At 38.0% G+C, this 21,750-nt stretch overlaps 1 protein-coding gene across 22 annotated transcripts in view; it reads left to right on the plus strand.

The window, feature by feature from the left end:
• Nucleotides 1-21,750, plus strand: part of LOC106962152 (regulating synaptic membrane exocytosis protein 2-like) — a 136,620-nt gene that overhangs the window by 92,794 nt on the left and 22,076 nt on the right. For 15 of the 22 annotated variants that reach the window (XM_015056359.1, XM_015056353.1, XM_015056362.1 and 12 more), the window contains 3 exons: nucleotides 4,818-4,850; nucleotides 8,444-8,544; nucleotides 12,209-12,375. The exons of 2 other annotated variants lie outside the window; for them this stretch is intronic. In XM_015056359.1, the coding sequence (XP_014911845.1) occupies nucleotides 4,818-4,850; nucleotides 8,444-8,544; nucleotides 12,209-12,375 (301 nt within the window). Of the gene's footprint in view, nucleotides 1-4,817; nucleotides 4,851-8,443; nucleotides 8,545-12,208; nucleotides 12,376-12,866; nucleotides 13,647-15,886; nucleotides 16,168-21,750 lie in introns of those variants that run through there. 5 more of the 22 variants (XM_015056354.1, XM_015056360.1, XM_015056371.1 and 2 more) reach the window with 4 other exon arrangements.

The following is a 21,750-nucleotide window of genomic DNA, read 5'->3' on the forward strand; positions in this document are numbered from 1 at the left end:
GATTTTTGGGGAAAAAAAAAAATTTTTTTTTTTTTTTTTTTTTTTCTTAAAAAAAAAAAAAAAAAAAAAATCTGTAATTTGTTTGGGACATTCAAGTTTGTGTTTATTTCCCAGAGGTGAGTAGAGTACCCAAAAACTGTATTCATGTATGAATTGCACTACTTAAGCATGTTTTACTCAAGTAAAAGTTAAAACTAGCCATCTAAGAAATCACCCAAGTAAGAGTTAAGTATTTCCAAAAAAAAAAATAAAAAAAAACCCATTCGAGTATTTCGTAACCATTCAAATGATCTGATTTAATATTTTAAAACAATGTCATCAGACAGACAGAAAATGTAAAGTTGTACAAATTCTGGTGATTTAAAGACTTAGATGAAAAAGGTAATACAAATAGATAACCTGATTACAAATAACAGGAGAAATACATTACATATCGGATCAGATCATTATAAAACTTTTAGGTAGTAAAACAGAGATAATTAAATGCAGTGCAGTTTTTACAAACAAAAAATCTGTCATCAGTAGCTAACAAATGAACCAGCTGCAGTGTTTTCACTGTTCTTACCAATCCTTCTCATATCTGCCATGTTGTTGCTGTCAGAGTTTCAAACTTACCTGGTGGCAGAAACTAGTTTGAGCTTCTCTTTTTTAATGTTTTTCATAAGAAATATACTTTTTTTTAACGTGAGATCTTGTTACACTTAAATTCTCGACGTTTTACTTACTGTGATTTGTTTTAGTCTTAGTTTTTCACATTTCTACGTTCCTTTAACTTTGTTCTGTTTGTACTTTTTGGATTGAACAAATTAATCCCTGTATGTCTTAAGTAGCCTGAACAAATTAGAGATACATATGTATCTGATATTATTACATTTGTTGTGATTTCTGTCAATCAATCAATCAATCAATCAATCAATCAATCAATCAATCAATCAAATTTTATTTGTATAGCACATTTCAGCAGCAAGGCATTTTAAAGTGCTTTACATAATTAAAATAAAAACAGCATTGTGACATTGAATAAACAGTGAGAAAAAGAAAGAAACATTAAAACCTGCACCCCTTTTAGGACTTCAGTTAAATGTCATTTAACTGTCGTTTAATTTCTAGCTAGCATGCCCTCTTCTGCCTTCAATACATCCTCCAATATCTAACCCACCCTTAATGCTAATGCTAAGTTATTTTACCCAGCTCTAACAATCATTTCTACCTTGAATAACAATTATTATCAAACATATGCCCATTTAATAAGACTGGAACTCTTTCTTGAGTGCTATCAATTCAAGGACAATGTTTTACATTTTTTGCAGCTACAATAAATCTGCTATAAGTACAAAACATACAAAACATATTTAGTATTTTTTGTTTTCCTGCTTTGCTGCAGGAAAACATCAACTAAAAAGATGAAGCAGAATCTTTTAAAATAATCAGACAGTTTTCTCAGCTGGCCAGCAGATGGCACCATGCTCTCAATCTTTAAACGAGCTGTCGCTGCTTTCAGCCTTTTTCTCTTTCTCTCCTGGTGTTTATTTTTTACTTGCTTATCTTTTTGCATGTTACAGCTCAGTTCTACAATTTTTCCTCACATAAAGTACGAAAAAAAAAATTCTCCAAGACAATCTGGGGCTCTCTGTCCTCCAGTGAGTGTGTGTGTGTGTATTTCCCATAGAGGTGACATGGGAGGACCAGCAGCGAGGGCTGAATGGCTCTTTGTCTGACGGAGGGTCTCAGCCACACCCCTCCCTCACTGACGCAGGTTGGTGGGTTTGAGAGTGAATGCGTGCTGCTTTAAATGACATTATAAATTTTTGATTGTCAATGAATACAATGGTGTAAATAGTCCAGCCAAATCACGCTGAAAAGGATATAGTATCTCAGCAGAAGTTGAAGCAGGTTCATCAGTGTGTTGTTTATCAAAATAAAGAAATGATAAATCAGTAAACACACAGGAGCCTCTGCTAAAGGTTACTAGTGTTAGACGTTTTCTTTTGACACACTATTAAGGAAGACATCGCTGTTATAATTTTTAACTTTCAGATTTAGTAACTTTAAAAAAAACATAATTAAATATAAAGCATAAATCTTTATATTTAATATAAAGCATTCTAGCCTTCTAAAGTGCTGTTCTCTGCTGGAGAACAGGGCTTAGTGCATGTTATTACTGTTCATATACTCATAATATAAAACAATAGTGACAAACAAGTTTTACTGTTCTCTTACAGATTGAGGACTAGTGTGTGTGCGTGTGTGTGTGTTTTAGTATTTCTCACCTCACCTTGTAAAGCCAGTTTTTCCAACACATAGTATGTTATAAAGGTCAACTCCCCCTTATGGGGCCCACAGTGCAGGCCCCATAGGAAGAATTCCCTTTTTTCAGGTTCAGGTCAGGGTTGGGCTTTTGAAAAAAATGAAATATTAACGGATATCAATTCAATGTGTTTTCGTGTGTTTGTGCGCGTCTTTCCACAGTGTGAATAAAACCAACTAGTGGCTCCATTTCATAAGATTTATTTAAAGACATATTAGGCATAGTTTTTCTCTTTTGTTCCGGTTTTCCTATGCTGGATTTGTGTGGCATCCTCCTGTCTTGAGGTTCTGTGTATGGTGCATTGTACTTCCTAAGAATCCCATCTTCATTGACCTTTGAACTAAGTCTCTTTTTCTCTTTGCTAATATAATGTCTCCTCCAGATTCCATTGAATTTTGTTCTTTATGCTCATACTGTCTTTTAAATCGTAGAAACTGTCACATTTTCACCAGACAAAGCTGGAGAACGATGAATGACATCAAAGCTTCTAAAGCTAAAAGCTTTTTAATTAATATTCTTGCATAAATAGATACCATTTTGTACAATTTGACAGAGTGGAAAACAATGTTTGTACCGTTTTTAGTAGCTTGAACCCTAAAATGAAATCAAATAAATCATTTTCTTTAGCAATTTTTTTTCACGTTCAACAGAGACCCATGCTGTCAGCTCACAGAAAAAAAACATTTTGTGATTAAATCTACCGGCTGGCTGGTTGGCTTTATGTGAGGGACGTTCTGAATGTTGTTCTATCAGCTGAATATTGTCTGTTATATGTAGGAAACTGACTGTTGTGTTCCTAAGTGATATATAAGGAGTCAATCTTTTTACATGTCACATTATAGTTAATGAATATAATTTTGTTCATTATTTATCTGTAGCTGTGTCTTTTAGGCCTCTAATGAGCCATCATTTGATGGAGGTGTGCTAAACCAGGGAGAGAACTAAAGCATGCAGGATGCCGGCCCTTTAAGACCGACTTTGGGCACCCCTGGATTAGGGTAAGGGTAAGGGTAAGGTTTAGGCTGTAGAAATGAATGGAAGTCAATGCAAAGACCCCACAAAGATAGCCACGCAAACATGTGTGTTTTTTTCTTAAACAGACTCGTTTTTATCTCAGGTTTCTTGGTCAGCAACACAACATGGTTTTTGTTCTTGCTCTCATTCCACTCTTAATTTGATGATGCTGGTCGTCACAAAGAGATGAAAGCTAATGAGTCACCTGTCTCTGATTGCCTTTTTATTCATGCTCCACTTCGTTAAAAAGGCATTAATCGGGTGTTAAAGAATCAAAATGCTAATTTTGTTGGAAGGTGGTTTGAAAAATGAGTTGTGATGTGAGAGCTGCCTCAGATGAGGAATGAAGGTTGCGCAGTAAAGGGGTCAGAATGACTCTGAGGGGAAGCGGTCACACATGTGCAGTGGTGGTAGCTAATGTGCTAACGTCCTGCGTGCTAACAGGTTCCTGTTTTCAGAGTCCTGACTGCTGCTAGTGAACTGGAGGGTTTGGTTCAGTTTGTAGAGCTAAAAAGTCGGTTCTAGCAGGCTGCAAAGTTATTAATAACATAAAGGGGAAGAAAAATATGATTATGAATTCCGCATAAATATATCAGACAGAGTGAAATGCCTTGGAGCAGGAACTTACTGCTGTTGCGTAACATAATTTCTGAAACACACCGGTTGACTTCTGCATGCGTCTGCTTGTCAATGTGTTTACTTCTTAACACATACTCCTGCCTTCTACTTTGCTACAAGGTGACATTTTGCCAATTTCACCTTCTTTTCCTTTTTCTTTCTGGTGAGACACCAGCTGAAGGAGTTGGCTGTTTTTTCTTTTCGTGCGCTCGCTGCTCAGTGTCTTTAGTTCCTGCTGTGTTTTTTTTTTATTTTCTGTTACTTTTTCAGGCTGTTTCTGCCCACAAGAAGCGACATCCACTTCTTCCTTTACTCCTTCTCCTCTCTCTCTCTCTCTGTTTTTCTCTGTCCAGTTTTTGTCTGGTTTGATCCATTAACATCTCTTTCCTGTTTCAGCTCTTTTTCCTCCCCCAGATTTCCTTCCCCTCTTCAGTTTCTAATGACTAAACTCTCGGCCTCTGTCTTAGCCTCTCCCAGTCTTGCACCTTCTTGCTCTGTTTCGACTTCCCACAACGCCCATGGTGGAGTTTGTGTGTTGTTGGAGAATGTGATGATTTTTGTTTGTGTCCTCTGTGTTTGCTGTTTTGTCAATGTTGTGTTGTATTGTTGTTGTGTTGTGCCCTCCCCCTCCTCCACCACCAAATCCCATCTTCCTCCCTGACCCTCCTCCACTTCCCTCTCATTCTAACCCTTCAAACCTGACACATTCAATGATGGCATCACCCACCCCTCTACAAACACACACACACACACACACACACACACACACTGTCCTCCTCCAACTTGGCACCCCTCCCTTTTTTACCCTTTGTGCATCCTCTTACATCCATGTTCCTCTCCTCTGTCTGTGTCTGTCCATTTTGTGATGTAAACCCAGAAGACACGGACTCACCAAGTTGGACGAACTCAGGTCTGTCCCTTCTTCTTCTCCTGCTTCCTTTTCCTTTCCTGCCCGCCCACCCCCCCTCTCCTCCCCAGTCCGCCATCTGCCTCCCCTCATCCAAGCCGTCTACTCTGTCCGCGCTTTGCTTGACTCCATTCTCTTGCACTCTTTTAGTTGTCCTGTAGATGGCGCTTTCAGCTTCTGTCGTGTCTGTAACTTTATTTTCTGGGCTCAATGATAGCAAGAGTTTCTAGTGCTGTTTCATTGCAGCAGACACTAGCTGTGTTTCCATTACATATGTGCGCAAATCCTTGTCGATATTCTGCTGATGTCGAAAAAACACAATTTCAAAATTGCGATGTTTCCTTTAAATAAGAAATTAAATTAAAATCACATGTGAATAAGCTTGCTCAGGCGATGAGTTATTAGCAGTCATGTCAGCGACAGATTTGAACGGTTACATGAGATATATTTATAATTCATCCATCATTTATCAGCCATCAGAGGAGACGTCTGCATCTTATTCAGGCGTTGGAGCAACAAGCCCCGGCTACGTATGCAGCATTTTGGAGAAATTGTAGTGGCCGATTTTACGGAAGAGCTATAGATTCAACACAACTTTTTATGAGTTGTTGAGCTGTGAGAGCTCTGGTGGAGCCACATTGTCCAAACCCCCCTCCCACCCCCCCAAAGCCATCATCCTCCAACTACTTCCTGTCGTCTTCTTTGTCATCTTCTCCAGTAGTAACATCTGGCTGTTAACTCATGTGAAATTTGCAAAATACATCTATTTTGATATGGTTGAAAAACTGCCTTATACTAGCGTAAAAAACATTTTAGCAAAAAAAAAAAAAAAAAGATTTTTTTTTTTAATATTGGTGTGTTTTCATTAAGGTTATTTATTTCCGTCATTTCAGTTTATGCAGTTCTGGAGTTAATGGAAATGCAGCTATTGTTATAAGACCCTGTCCTACCCAGAAACAAAGTTGAGAAGCTCCTCCTTAGTTATTTGTAGATCTTTTTTTTATTTATTTATTCCAGGCATGTTTGTCAGATTAATTAGTAAGATGTTAAAATCTGGAGAAAATCTAGAAAGTTTGGGGAAATTATCTAAAAGCTTCCTGTTCTCTTTCACAATTAGGTGGTAGCTTGATGATGGCATTTAAAAACCTTTAAGCTGCTTCAATTTTTGTTGTTTGTTTTGACGTTGGTCTCAGATTTCTCATGTGAATCATTTGTTCACACATGAGAATCTTTTTACATCTTACAAAGAACTATGAATGCAAAGATAATCCGTCAGAAATACATTTCATCAGAAAACCAACATTGTAAAAGCAGTTTTAATGTTTAGCCAACATGACACAGTTTACTGTATCTAACATTACAATGGAATGCCGCGTATACAAAAGATATTCTCTAAAGAAAGATTTCCAAGTTTTTGTAAGGTTTTCATTTGACAAAAATTATTTTAGTTGATTCTGTCAAGTTGGAAAACACAAAACAGAACTCAAATAGTTTTATCTAGTCTTCACAGCATGAAGGCTAGAAAAAGAAACCAGAAAAAAAAATCTAAATCATAAATTATCTATACTGGATAGTAGGTTTGAGCTTAAAAATTGACAATATACAATGGGGTAGACACATGATCAATATGTAATACAAGCAATAGAAATTTCAATAAGTTCACTGAGCTCAGATTCAGCATTCTGAATATTTTTAGTTGCTTAACCTCTCTGAGCTAAACAAGATTTTTGTCATCTGCTAACTCACTCGCTCTGTGGTTACCTAGCAACCACTTGTTCATCAACTTAGTTGCTTAAAAATATGAAAATAGCGGCGTGGAGTGAAAGGAGAAAATGAGTACAACAGCTCAAGAGGAAACTGGATAAAACAGGAAAAGTCACATCGTCAGTTTGGTAGTATTTGGAATATTTAAAAGAAAACAAATAATAAACAATTATCAATACTGACTGATACGAAACCAATATATTGTAGTCAGATTGCTCAGCCCTACGTGGAACTCAAGTGACATCCATCGCTGTAAACTAGGGACAAAATTGTTTTAAGTTGAGTTCATTAGTGTATTCATGTTAAGTTCAGTTAGTGCAGCTAGCATCACTACAACAGCACTTCCTGTCTGTCCTGTAGGGAACGTAGATCCTCGCCTTCACATTAAAGAGTCCAGAAAACATGCAAACATTTTCTGATTTAACACACTCGTGCTGCGCTCCATTCAGCCTTCCTGTTACCTGCTGTACGTCCTATTCTCTTTCAGACAGTATCAGTCTGAAAATACAAAAGACGTGTTGAAACGTTTACACCCACATGTCCGTCCACGGTTCCATTTAGGTTCCAGTTTAGAGTGACCAATCATCCTTATGGCCGTCTGCTTTGATGTGGAAGATAGTCCCACACGCAAAGGTTGTGGGTCCAATTCCAGTCTGAACACACAATCCTTCTTGCTCCAAAGCAACAGTTCTAAACATATGAAAAACAGCTTTTTTTGGAGTAGGTTCTTCACACCTCTGTGCTAACTTTGATCCTTCTTCCCTCAATAACAACCTTGACATCAAGTGTTGTTAGTGCTAGGGTGTGGTGTGTTCACTGACCATAAAACTATTGTTTTTTGGGGGGGGGGTTGCTGTTGTTTTTATATCCAACCAGTCAGCTACAGTCATAATCATCATCTGGTTTTATTTCTCTACATCTATCAGCTGATAAAAGCTAAAAACCTGTCTTGTGGGTTGTGAAAAATGATAATAAGCACATCCTTCTAAACGTGACAGAGAATTAAATTAACAGAGAGATGAGTTCCCTTTTATTTAAACCTCAGTCTCAACGTATCTGTTCTGCTTTGTATCTTTCTGTCGGTGTGTCTGTGTCTGAATGTTCAGCCTCATTGCTCATGTGCATGGCACAGTGTGTGTGTGTTTGCATTCATTGGATCACGCCATCGGATGATGCAGCTGTAGAGACGAAGGCTGCAGTGGGTAGGTGGAGGTGTAGCTGCTGCAGAAAGAATGCATCTGTTTTCGATCCAGGAATATTTTGGGACTGAACAACTGATGATGATGTTCTAGTGGAAAGTTTTGTATTGACGTTTGGAGTTTGTGGGAGGTTTTTTTTTTCTGTGAACATATTCTGCTTAAAAGAGATTTGACCATAAAACCACAAGCAGCAGTATAAATAGGCACTTTGAAACAAACGTCAGTTTAAAGATATTTCTGGGATAAACTAAATGAGACGTTTTTTATGTGTTTGTTAATTTACTCCTGCCATATAGAGAGTTTTTTTTTTTTTTTTTCAAAATAGGAGCAAATATGCAAAATCTTGTGCAAATGGTTTAAGTTGGAGATTTGCAAATACACAGGAATTAACTAGCAATATTTTGTGAGATACTTTAGCATTTTAATATTTTAGTTTGAATATGCTGCAGCTCAGGTGGAACAGGTTGAATGTGTGTGTGAATCCAGTCAACCATTAAGCTTCTCTCCATTTTGACCCGTCTCATCATGGCTCACCAGAAGCTTGTCTCTCTCCACGGCAGAATGACCTTTCACCCGACCCCTCGCCCCTTCAGCGCAACTTCCTGTCTGACCAGGATGTGTCTCTGTGCACAGGTATGGACATGGAGGAGAAGACCAGGCAGATGAAACTGAAGTTGAACATGTACAAACAGGGAGCCAGCTCCGACTCCAGACTGGAACAAGACTACCACAAGGTACAGACACAGCCAGACGCTGGACTCCAGGAAACATGCTCTTTGTGTCTGCTTCTCATTCAGTCCAACGGCCACACAGTGGCGAGCAGTGGAAGCTGTCGAGCATGACGCTAACCCACTTAGCTACATTCAAACATGCTCATTGTTTGCTCCATGTCTTAATAGAACATTTTTGTTTTAGACACAAAAATCTTTTAGTTCCTGTTGATTTTTTTTCACATATCTTGAATAAGTTGAATAATAAATATTATTAACCCTTTGAACTTTCTAAAAATATTTTTTCACATTACAGCCACAAACTTCAAAGTATTTTATACAAATTTTCATTGATTAAACACAATATGATACTTTGCATGATCACACAAAGGAGTGCATAAATACATATACAGCTCTGTAAAAAAAATGAAGAGCCCACTGCACTGAACCCTTTTGAAAACAACCTGGTTATTCCACCAAATATTGACTTCTGAACTCTTCCTGAGTTAAAATGTTTGCATTTTTGTTTCTAAATGAATATGAATTTGTTTTCTTCGCATTATTTGAGGTCTGAAAGCACTGCATCTGTTTTGTTATTTTGACAATTTCTTATTTTCTGCAAATAAATACAAACATTTTTGCCTGAAATTTCGCAGAGATGTTGTCAGGAGTTCGTAGAATAAAAGAACAATGTTCATTTTACCTCTAAGAAGTAAAATCAGAGAAACTGATCATTTAAAGTGATCTCTTCATTTTTTCTTATGATGTCCATAGTTAACTCACAGTTATTGGCACATTTTTTTAGCAGGAGGGAAGGTAAAAAAATGTTTGGATCTACAAAGCTTGTTGAGACATATCTAAATAATATTCGTATGGGTAGGCCACACTTTTCAGGTTTTTATTTGTGAGTTTTTTTAAGTAATTCTTTTTCTTCCTTTGTGTTGTTCTGTCATATAAAATTAGTTGAATTTTCCGGTTGCAATATGGCAAATTGTAAAGACTTTCAAACATTATTATTAATTTCATATGGTACATGAACAGATTCTTCATTTGACTAACTTAGAGCAATGTGCTAAATACACACTCCTTCATCGCTCTGCGTGTGTTTGACTGAAAACAACAAAAACCCTTTGATGTTTAACACATCAGTTTGGAATCAGGGATGGAAAAATAAAAGTTTACACAACCAGAGCTTCCTCTTATCATTTTTGGGAACGCGACACCAGCTGTTTCCATAATCAGATGTTTGCCTTTCTGCTCTGGAAAAGGCTCTGAAGACTTTTAGAGAACTTGGCCTGCTGTCTCACTGCGGCCAAGACAAAGACTCTGGCTCTGCTCTCCTTTTAAGTCGGTGCTATGAAAACTACTGAACTGAGAGAAGCCACATGCTAACGCAAGTCTATAAAAAGCCAATTCGGGTGCAAGTCGTTCTTGTCTGTTGCGTATTTGCTTTCCTAGAGTTCCCATTGACAGAACAGCGTTCTGTCTGCTATTAAGCTGAACTCTATTGGGCAAGTGCTCTGAACAGAGCAGTTACTGTAACACTCAGCTCAGCCACCCTTACAGTAAACAGACCCTGAACAATATAAACACGGCTCGATTCAAACCGGCTGCGTGTCATTCCAGACCGGCTTCCAAGCAAGCCGTGGCGTAATCAAAGTATTCTCTATCAGTCAGTTAATGGCTGCTGGTTTTGATTTACTATTTTATTGGATAGAAAATAAACAGTAATACCATGAACCCTGCGTAAATGTCATTAGGAGGAATTGAACAAAAATAAATATTTCATGTAATCCAAAACATTCTGTCGCTCTAGGATACCTGAAATTGTTAATTTTTTTTTTTTTTTTTTTTTTTTTTGTCTCATTAGTTTAGATTCTGCTTATTCAGATTGTGGAAAAAGTCAAATCTGCACTTTTTCAAAAATCTGCCTCTGACTTAGTCTTTGAAAAGGTTTCTTCAACCTTGCTGCTGTCTATTTATAGCTCACACAGAACGCTGAGCTGAACGTCTGCATCTGGGAGCGAGAGGCGCAGTGCTTATGGTGCAGAGGTAGAAGTGTAAATAAGTATGTTCTAAACTTTCAAATTGCAAGGCTGCTACACTTTTCAGTGTTCTCCCTGGAGCACAAACTTTGTATTTTCTTTCTATTTCTAATGACAATAAAAACAAACAGGCTGCAGATTCACACAGTCAATTGATGACAAAAGGACAAAACAACACACTGAAATCAACCCGTAAATCAATAAATCATGAAATAAATACTCATGTATGCAATACTTTCAACAAAACAGAAAATATTATTTTTCCATTATTGTCCGTTGTTTTTTCTTTACTTTTTTTTTTTTTAGCAGTTTCCCTTTTCGAAATGCAAGAAAAAATAGAAATACTTTTGTGACTTTCTTCAAAGTTGGAAGTTTACAGTTGCTATATTTCAGGTGATGATGACGATGTTGTGGCTTCATGAGCTTGTGATGGGTCCATTCACATATGTTTGAGTTAAATGGAGGCACGTCTCACACATGCCGTACTTCTGCCGTGTGTGATCGACTGGATGGCAACGAAGAACTCAGTAAAAATCAGCCAGAATATCAAGGGACAGACATGCGTCAAGCCAGTTTCCACCTTCATACTCCAGAACAAAACCAAAAGATCTTGTGAAGACTCCGTGTGAAGAGAGCGAAGCTCATCATCTGTATTAGAATCGGCTCCTACTTGGTCAAGAGCCACTCAGAGAGGAAGAAGTCAGTACTCCAAAAGCCAGATTCCTGATTGTCAATGCTCTTCAGGACAAAGACCCTGAGCTTTGGGGAGATTCATGATGTGATGAAGCTAAAATGGAAACATGTGCATGCAATGATTATTTTTATGTTTGGGGAAAGAAAGAGGCGATAGCACCATCCCCATCCCAACAGCTAACAGCAGAGCTGTGTGTGTGTGTGTGTGTGTGTTTTTTTTTGGTGATTACATCGCGATCAAATGAACATTATGAAAAATATTGAAGTGACATTTCAATACGTAAAGCTTGGGCACAGATGTGAATAATTCACTGCTTTTATCAGGAGAGATGAACCAAACTACTGCAAGGAGTTTGTGGAAACTGAATAACTTGGGCAAAAATTCAACAAAACACAGAATAAATGTATGTAAACTTCTGATTTTGAAGAAAGTTTTTTAAAATTCTCTATAACTATTGAAACGTTTGGCAAAGAGAAACAGTTTTGGTGATTCTACCTGACCTGAAACATGAAACATTTAGTGATTCAGTTAGTATAAATGACTGGTTTACATTGCAAAGCAGATTTGTATTCATTGTACATGTTTACTTATTAAAGGTGTGCTGAATCGTACTGAGTTTATGTTATCTCTCAGCATTAGCAGTCAGTAGGGGGAGCTAACAGCTGTAGACAAGCTGATTGGTGTAGCTGACAACTTAAATGTTAAGTTTTGTTTGAGCTACGGTTTGAAATGACTCCATGATTGACTGTAAATATGAAATAACTAAATATTTACCTAAATGACTCTGTTTTAACATGTAACGGATTCATTGTTTGCGTGTTAAATCACTGGCACGTTCCAATCATAATTTTTCTTCTTCTTTTTGTTTGCTAATGCTAGTTTGCAAATATTCACCAAATGCCTTGCTTTAATGAAATACCTTCTATGATCTGTTGTCCTTTGTGTGCAGCGCTCAGGCAGAGACCCGCGGGGCTCCGACAACTTGTCAGCCAAGTCATCGGACAGCGATGTGAGCGACGTGTCCGCTGTGTCGAGAACCAGCAGCGCCTCTCGGTTCAGCAGCACCAGCTACATGTCTGTCCAATCAGAACGGCCGCAGGGAAACCGCAAGATCCGGTAAGTTCACGCCCACGTTAGCGAGACTACTGCCCTACTTTTATACCTTTGTAAAGTTATTAGTCAGGAATGAGAATGTTTTTTCATTTTTATTTTTTTTTTTTCTGTTGAACCTATTTGAACCCAAAAAGAGAAATTGATTCATTTATACAGCGTTTTTTCAAAGCTCTCTGTTTTTAGGACACAAAAACCAAACTTCTTAAACTTTGCTTAGTTATGCTGTGGCGCAGTCTGTGACCCAAAAGTGTTACGAAATGACACCAAATCTTTTGATCTTGTCTCAAGTCCGACTGAAACCAAATTCATTTGCATGGTGTTTTGTTCTAAGCTTGCTCTTTTGTTTTTCTTTTTTTTTTCTTCAATCATTTTTGCTTTCTTCACTGCACTGCATCTCTGGATCTCTGGTTGTCGTTATGTTGCTCATGCTATCTTTGATTTTTTTTCTGCTTTGCATGTGTTGCTGTTGTCTTCGCATCTGTCTCCGTTTTCAGCCCGTTGCAAGCGAGAAGGCATTCATGGGAAGTGGATGAGCAGTTAGGAGAAGTGCAGGAGGAAGATGAGGCTGGAGACAGGGGAAGGGAGGCTGGTAAAGCGGAGAGACGTCAGGGTGAGAGCACAGAGTCAGGCAGTAAGATAGACAGAGACCAGGAGCTTCAGGAGGATTTGATGGATAAAGAAGAGGACTTGCACCAAAGGAGTGCCTCAGACACTAACCTCAGGTAATACATGTGCAGTGGCCTAGTTAAAGGTAGCTACTAACTTCAGTAAGCACCTGCAACCCCTCTGGCCTACTAACGTCTCCATGTTCCTGTAACTGTACAGTGCTGCTCTCCACCCTCTATCAAGTGGAGCCTTTCCACTTGATAGAGAGAATGTGTGGCAAAGAAAAGAAGAAACAAATTACCTTCCTGAAATCGTTGTTTTAGCAAGAGTATAAGTTATATGGGGTGCATTCACACCAGTCCTGTTTAGTTCGCTTTAATCAGACTCCAGTTTGTTTGATTGGAAGGTCAGGCTGGTCTGGTCAGGTGTGAACGCACAATCAAACTCTGATGTGGACCTAAAAATCTAGGTCTCAGTTCGGTTGAAGCGAACTTCGGTGCGGTTCAAGCCGAGTGGACCGGAGACTGCTCCGAAAGCAGGAAGCTTTTACCCAGAATGCGCACTGCATTCTGGGTAAATATAACCAAAACAAGTCAGTTCTTTACCAGCTATGTTTTTTGGCACCTCTAGTATGAATGTGGTTATGCAAATAAATATCAACTAAATGGATTAATTGTTGCTGCAGCATGATCTCACAAAAAAACAACAATTTAAACATATTATAAGAATAATTGTTTGAAACAAACACTGAACTTCTCTCGTATTAGCTGTACACTGTGGTTAAATTGGAAATAATGGATTACTAATATGTTTCTTAATACTCAGACAATTAAATGTTAAATATACAATCAGTAAAGAATAAATCATACATTAAAAAAAATTTGTTTTCCTTGTAAAAAACAAACATTGTTTGTTTCTCCCCGCTGTGTAAATGTACTTAATGGTTGGATTTTTGTGTCTTTTCTTTAATTTTTTTTACCTGAGATTATGAACCTAAACACTGTTAACACATCTTTACTAGGAGTGCCAATAACTGTGTCCATCACAGTTATTGAGAGGACAATTTATTATCTAAGTGTCAGGTGATGAGTTTATGGAGAATGGAGAGCAGATGGTAACATAGCAACCAGAGATAGGATCTGTGTCACTGAAAACAATCACGGTAAATAACAGAAAAGACCCAGATAAAGAAAAAGCTAAATCTAGAAACAAAAAACACCTATGAGACAAAAACAGCAAAGCTACTGATCCTTTAATTACTTTAACTATGAAAAGCTTCTCAGCTCTTGTTCTTGACACTAGTTATTTTTTTTATAGTACCTCATATAGTTCACACTTGCTAGGCAACATGTCAACGGCCTCAAATTATAATTCTAATTTTTGGTGGAAAAACGTGACGGACTTATTGCACTTTCACCTGGAACACGTGCAGAACCGAACAAAGCTATCGCTTTCATTTCAAACTGGCGCATAGAGATTAGGTTGTAAGATGCTGAAATTAAATGTAAATTGGCACCGTTTTAGCGCAGCCACGAGAGAAAGAAACAGAGAGAGGCGATGTCTTCGGTGTGAACGCTTTCGGAATAGCAATTGTGAAAAGTATGTCAGGAGGAAACAGATTCCGAATCCCAGAGCAGGAGAAAAGCTTAGCTTGTGCCGCTAATAAGACGCTTCGCCATCAAATTAAATTCACAGCAGGATCCAGGTTACTGCCTCACTCTCCGATATTAGAGCTGCCCCCTTGGTAGGCAGAGAAATCACACTGGGATTAATGCCATGTGCGGTTAACGTTACAGCAGGGCGTACAGTCGCTTCCATGAGGAAAACTCATTCTTAGAGCAAACCTGAAAGCATCTGGAGATGTGTAGATTGTTTCTGGATGTTATTTATTTATTATTATTTTTTTTAGCACTTCAGCAGGAGGATTTAGTTTGCAGATTGAAGCAAAGAATATGAAGACTTGCAGACTTTGCTTTGCTGTTCGTGCTGCTCTGTGTTTCAATGTTGCATCCATGTGTTGTCTGTCAGGTCGCATTCATCACTTGATGTTTGTCTCTCTGCACCTTTTCAGCTCAGACTCACTTGACACGCCATGAATGGTTTATATTAAAATGTTGCAAGTTACCGAATGGATTCACTTTCAGAGAAGGAACTGGTTCTGATTTTGACCTGATGACTCGTCCCACTTTGTGGTCGGTTGTTATGTGACAGCTGCAGTGTGCCTACAGCGCCTGGCCAAAGTACTCCTTCCCGTTAGACCTTTTCACATTTTGTCACGTTGCAATTATTTTATGTCTCATAAACACAAAGCAGACCGTTAAAGTAAAAGGAAAAAAGGTCAATGGTTTTCTGACATGTATTTTTATATTCAGCCCTCCTCAGTCGATGCTGCAGATCTGCCTTTCACTGCTGCAAGCCGTTAAAAGTCTGTCTGAAATTATTCCAATTCCACTTCACAAAATAGCTGAGATTCAACCAGACTGGACTGAGTGTGAACTGCAATTTTCATGTCTTATGACTGACTCGCAATTAGATTTGTATCTGAACTTTGACTGGGCCAGNTTTTTTTTTTTTCTGTTGAACCTATTTGAACCCAAAAAGAGAAATTGATTCATTTATACAGCGTTTTTTCAAAGCTCTCTGTTTTTAGGACACAAAAACCAAACTTCTTAAACTTTGCTTAGTTATGCTGTGGCGCAGTCTGTGACCCAAAAGTGTTACGAAATGACACCAAATCTTTTGATCTTGTCTCAAGTCCGACTGAAACCAAATTCATTTGCATGGTGTTTTGTTCTAAGCTTGCTCTTTTGTTTTTCTTTTTTTTTTCTTCAATCATTTTTGCTTTCTTCACTGCACTGCATCTCTGGATCTCTGGTTGTCGTTATGTTGCTCATGCTATCTTTGATTTTTTTTCTGCTTTGCATGTGTTGCTGTTGTCTTCGCATCTGTCTCCGTTTTCAGCCCGTTGCAAGCGAGAAGGCATTCATGGGAAGTGGATGAGCAGTTAGGAGAAGTGCAGGAGGAAGATGAGGCTGGAGACAGGGGAAGGGAGGCTGGTAAAGCGGAGAGACGTCAGGGTGAGAGCACAGAGTCAGGCAGTAAGATAGACAGAGACCAGGAGCTTCAGGAGGATTTGATGGATAAAGAAGAGGACTTGCACCAAAGGAGTGCCTCAGACACTAACCTCAGGTAATACATGTGCAGTGGCCTAGTTAAAGGTAGCTACTAACTTCAGTAAGCACCTGCAACCCCTCTGGCCTACTAACGTCTCCATGTTCCTGTAACTGTACAGTGCTGCTCTCCACCCTCTATCAAGTGGAGCCTTTCCACTTGATAGAGAGAATGTGTGGCAAAGAAAAGAAGAAACAAATTACCTTCCTGAAATCGTTGTTTTAGCAAGAGTATAAGTTATATGGGGTGCATTCACACCAGTCCTGTTTAGTTCGCTTTAATCAGACTCCAGTTTGTTTGATTGGAAGGTCAGGCTGGTCTGGTCAGGTGTGAACGCACAATCAAACTCTGATGTGGACCTAAAAATCTAGGTCTCAGTTCGGTTGAAGCGAACTTCGGTGCGGTTCAAGCCGAGTGGACCGGAGACTGCTCCGAAAGCAGGAAGCTTTTACCCAGAATGCGCACTGCATTCTGGGTAAATATAACCAAAACAAGTCAGTTCTTTACCAGCTATGTTTTTTGGCACCTCTAGTATGAATGTGGTTATGCAAATAAATATCAACTAAATGGATTAATTGTTGCTGCAGCATGATCTCACAAAAAAACAACAATTTAAACATATTATAAGAATAATTGTTTGAAACAAACACTGAACTTCTCTCGTATTAGCTGTACACTGTGGTTAAATTGGAAATAATGGATTACTAATATGTTTCTTAATACTCAGACAATTAAATGTTAAATATACAATCAGTAAAGAATAAATCATACATTAAAAAAAATTTGTTTTCCTTGTAAAAAACAAACATTGTTTGTTTCTCCCCGCTGTGTAAATGTACTTAATGGTTGGATTTTTGTGTCTTTTCTTTAATTTTTTTTACCTGAGATTATGAACCTAAACACTGTTAACACATCTTTACTAGGAGTGCCAATAACTGTGTCCATCACAGTTATTGAGAGGACAATTTATTATCTAAGTGTCAGGTGATGAGTTTATGGAGAATGGAGAGCAGATGGTAACATAGCAACCAGAGATAGGATCTGTGTCACTGAAAACAATCACGGTAAATAACAGAAAAGACCCAGATAAAGAAAAAGCTAAATCTAGAAACAAAAAACACCTATGAGACAAAAACAGCAAAGCTACTGATCCTTTAATTACTTTAACTATGAAAAGCTTCTCAGCTCTTGTTCTTGACACTAGTTATTTTTTTTATAGTACCTCATATAGTTCACACTTGCTAGGCAACATGTCAACGGCCTCAAATTATAATTCTAATTTTTGGTGGAAAAACGTGACGGACTTATTGCACTTTCACCTGGAACACGTGCAGAACCGAACAAAGCTATCGCTTTCATTTCAAACTGGCGCATAGAGATTAGGTTGTAAGATGCTGAAATTAAATGTAAATTGGCACCGTTTTAGCGCAGCCACGAGAGAAAGAAACAGAGAGAGGCGATGTCTTCGGTGTGAACGCTTTCGGAATAGCAATTGTGAAAAGTATGTCAGGAGGAAACAGATTCCGAATCCCAGAGCAGGAGAAAAGCTTAGCTTGTGCCGCTAATAAGACGCTTCGCCATCAAATTAAATTCACAGCAGGATCCAGGTTACTGCCTCACTCTCCGATATTAGAGCTGCCCCCTTGGTAGGCAGAGAAATCACACTGGGATTAATGCCATGTGCGGTTAACGTTACAGCAGGGCGTACAGTCGCTTCCATGAGGAAAACTCATTCTTAGAGCAAACCTGAAAGCATCTGGAGATGTGTAGATTGTTTCTGGATGTTATTTATTTATTATTATTTTTTTTAGCACTTCAGCAGGAGGATTTAGTTTGCAGATTGAAGCAAAGAATATGAAGACTTGCAGACTTTGCTTTGCTGTTCGTGCTGCTCTGTGTTTCAATGTTGCATCCATGTGTTGTCTGTCAGGTCGCATTCATCACTTGATGTTTGTCTCTCTGCACCTTTTCAGCTCAGACTCACTTGACACGCCATGAATGGTTTATATTAAAATGTTGCAAGTTACCGAATGGATTCACTTTCAGAGAAGGAACTGGTTCTGATTTTGACCTGATGACTCGTCCCACTTTGTGGTCGGTTGTTATGTGACAGCTGCAGTGTGCCTACAGCGCCTGGCCAAAGTACTCCTTCCCGTTAGACCTTTTCACATTTTGTCACGTTGCAATTATTTTATGTCTCATAAACACAAAGCAGACCGTTAAAGTAAAAGGAAAAAAGGTCAATGGTTTTCTGACATGTATTTTTATATTCAGCCCTCCTCAGTCGATGCTGCAGATCTGCCTTTCACTGCTGCAAGCCGTTAAAAGTCTGTCTGAAATTATTCCAATTCCACTTCACAAAATAGCTGAGATTCAACCAGACTGGACTGAGTGTGAACTGCAATTTTCATGTCTTATGACTGACTCGCAATTAGATTTGTATCTGAACTTTGACTGGGCCAGTGACCCTTTACAAATGTGGGCAAAACTTTGTCAATGCTTTTTTTAAACGCTAATGTTAAAACAAACAAACAAACAAACTATCTCTGTTTAATAGGAAACACTATTAAAATCACACGAGTAATTTGTTCCAATAATTCATTAAAAACACGCAGCTCAGTCATCCTCCATCCACTTCCTGTCATCTTCTTCTTCGTGGTTTGAGTCTGTGGCAACATCCGTTTGTTGATCATGTGACTCGTGTGATGTGAAAACAGCGTTTCCCTTGCCGTTTTGTGGAACAAACTAATTTTGATACTGTCAACAAACACCTCATCAACTTTTTATCAAGAAGCAAGAGTTTTTTGTTTTTTTTTCTTTTTCAAAATTGCCATGGTTCCATTAAGCAGATTTATTTTCAAAATGTAAAACTGCAGTTATAGGGTCAATGGAAATGCAACCTAAATAGGCTTACTGACCTCAGGTCAATATTCTGCTGAAAGTTAACTTCCACCTCAGTCTCCACTCTTTTGCATCTTCTACCAGGTTTTCTTCTAAGGTTGTCTTATATTTAGCTTCATGTATATTTCCATTCACTCTGATTAGCTTCTGTGTTTCTGCGGACAGAAAACGTTCCCGCAGCCTGCTGCTGGTCAGGATCAGTTTTCAGTATCATGTCTGTAGGTCACTCGGATGTGAATGGACTCTTTTTAGGTAACTTTTGAGTGGATTGCTGTGGATTTTAATTAGGGGCATCTAATTAAAGGGGTTTGCATTAAAATACACACCACACCTTTCAGATTTTCCAGGCTGCGACCTTTACATCGTAAAGAAGCCAAATAAAACCCGTTTAGAACCGCGAATGTCACATAACTTTTTTGAAAAAGACAAGTTGTAATTTTAGACAAACTTGACGTCATTTTTAAGGAAACACAATTTTATTTATAGTTTTGGGATTAAAAACACATGAAGATGCAATTTAGCAGAAAGAGGTTGGATTTATGTTCTTCTGTGGGACAGATTATGATGTAAAAAATGAATAAATAAATAAATAAATAAATAAATAAATAAATAAATAGCACAAAGATTCCAACCTGATGACAAAAAAATCAGATCTGAAATAGTTTTACTAGAACTTTTTGTTTCATGTTTTATGGTACTTCAACGCAAATCTTGCAGGAATAAACTGAAAAACCTGCATTTGGTATTTGGTGTTATATCTAAGTTTAAAAATATGATTTTCCCATTTTTAGCCAGAGTTTTTAGGAGCAGCAGTGTGGAAGGTCCAATGAGGCTCCGGAGCCACAGGTTCCAAACCTCTGCTGTAGGGGAAAGAGTTTTAAAACTAATTTTCTCTTTCCTTTCATTTATTAACTGCGTTGCTCCGTCATAATCCCAGAGAAACGCATTGAAGTTTGTGACCATAACTACACAACGCAAAAAAATTCAAGACGTATGAATACTTTTGTAAGCTGCCAGGTAGGTGTGGCTACATACAGGTAGCCACACCTACCTGTATGTCGCTGCACCAAGAAAGAACCTGCAAGAATTTCCATGTGGATGTTAATGCGATGGATAAATCAGCCATTATACCAAATAGTGTTTAGCAGAGTTCATAAAAACAATCTGCATGATGTCTTAACAACAAGTAATATCAGCACAGCAAGTCAAATTACATCCTAATTAACTTAATCATTTGTGAGCTTGTTCAGGTGGAGTTGTAAAACATATGGTTGCTAAGTTGCAGCAATCATTGTTTAATGATTGTTTGGATATAACAGTGCTTTATGGCATCTAATCAGGAGAAATGATACACAGTCATATTATGAGATGTCTCTGGCTCTCCTTCCTTTATTTGTTTGTCTGAACTGTATGACTGGTACTGGAACTGAGCAGTAGGTTTAGGGAATAGTCACTCCTCTGATGAGTTTGTTTTATTTTTTGTTACCATGTGGTTTTATCTCTAAACTAGAAAAATCATAGAAAACATAAAATGAATATCAGTGTCTGTTTTATTTTTTCATTTTCTTAAAAATAATGCATGTCTCAAAATATCAACGTCTTTGTTGATATTTCAGTGGTCAAACTTGTCTTATAATTACTAACCACATGTTGCAAGGAAAGCCTCGTTCGTTTCAGTCGAATCTTTAACTTCCTGCACAGATTCTTAATCAGAACAAACATGTTTGTAAAAAAAGAAAAGAAAAAGAATTTCAACCTAAATGTCCCAGTATGAATAATTCTGCTCTTCACCGTATCTAACACGGCACATACATCCACAGGCCACACTGAGCTCACCTCTGTGAACGTCCTGCTGTTTTCATGCTCAGCCATCGGCTCTCTGTTTTGATGCGACTCTTTGATTCTGTGGCTCGTACCACGTTTAACTTTTGTTCCAGCTAATTTCATGCAGATGAAGCATAAATATCCTGCTTTAGAAGCTCGGAACACTTTGAAAGCTAATAACCAGGTAAAAAAAAAAAAAAAGAAAGAAAATCAATCACATGACATCCCAACGTGAAGCTAGCTTAGCGCTCTGCTATCAGTGTCGAGGAAAAACCAGAAAAGTTCAGCCAGGTGACGTAAAGATTGCCACAAGCTACAAGCTGCATTTACCGATGATTCATGATTTCTGTATTAAGGTCACTTTGTGCGTCTTCTGCACATTAAACACGCCTGTTCTCTGTGATCAACTCTATTTGTTTTCAGAGCAAGAGCTTTTCTTCCCCTGCAGAGAGAAACTAATGTGTGCCTGACACTTCGAGCTAATGCCGTTTTCACTGTTCTTCAGGACTAATGAAACATCCCAGAATCAGTTTTAAACCACATGTAAAATTCTAATTTTTCTTAGATTTAATACATAATCTTAATAGTCATTTGTCTCTTATCTGAGGTAAAGAGGAAGACTACTTTTGGCTGTTTGGAATGACAAAAAAAATCATGAAAGATTTGCATTTTATGAGTAAATGCCTTCCACAAATCAATTATTGTTGTTCACAGGACAAAAAGAAATCACCTGCAAAAAGTTATCTACAAACTGATATTTTTCTAATAATTTTTTGTCTTTAAATCTTAGAGCAAGATTTTCTAATGTTTGATTACCCACATTTATGTACAGCAGGCCGGTCTGTCTGTCTGTCTGTCTGTAGAAAACAGAAATCA

The sequence above is a fragment of the Poecilia latipinna genome, unplaced genomic scaffold, assembly GCF_001443285.1.
Source record: "Poecilia latipinna isolate Pla-1442-1.1 unplaced genomic scaffold, P_latipinna-1.0 Scaffold1377, whole genome shotgun sequence".
Taxonomy (NCBI): Eukaryota; Metazoa; Chordata; class Actinopteri; order Cyprinodontiformes; family Poeciliidae; genus Poecilia; species Poecilia latipinna.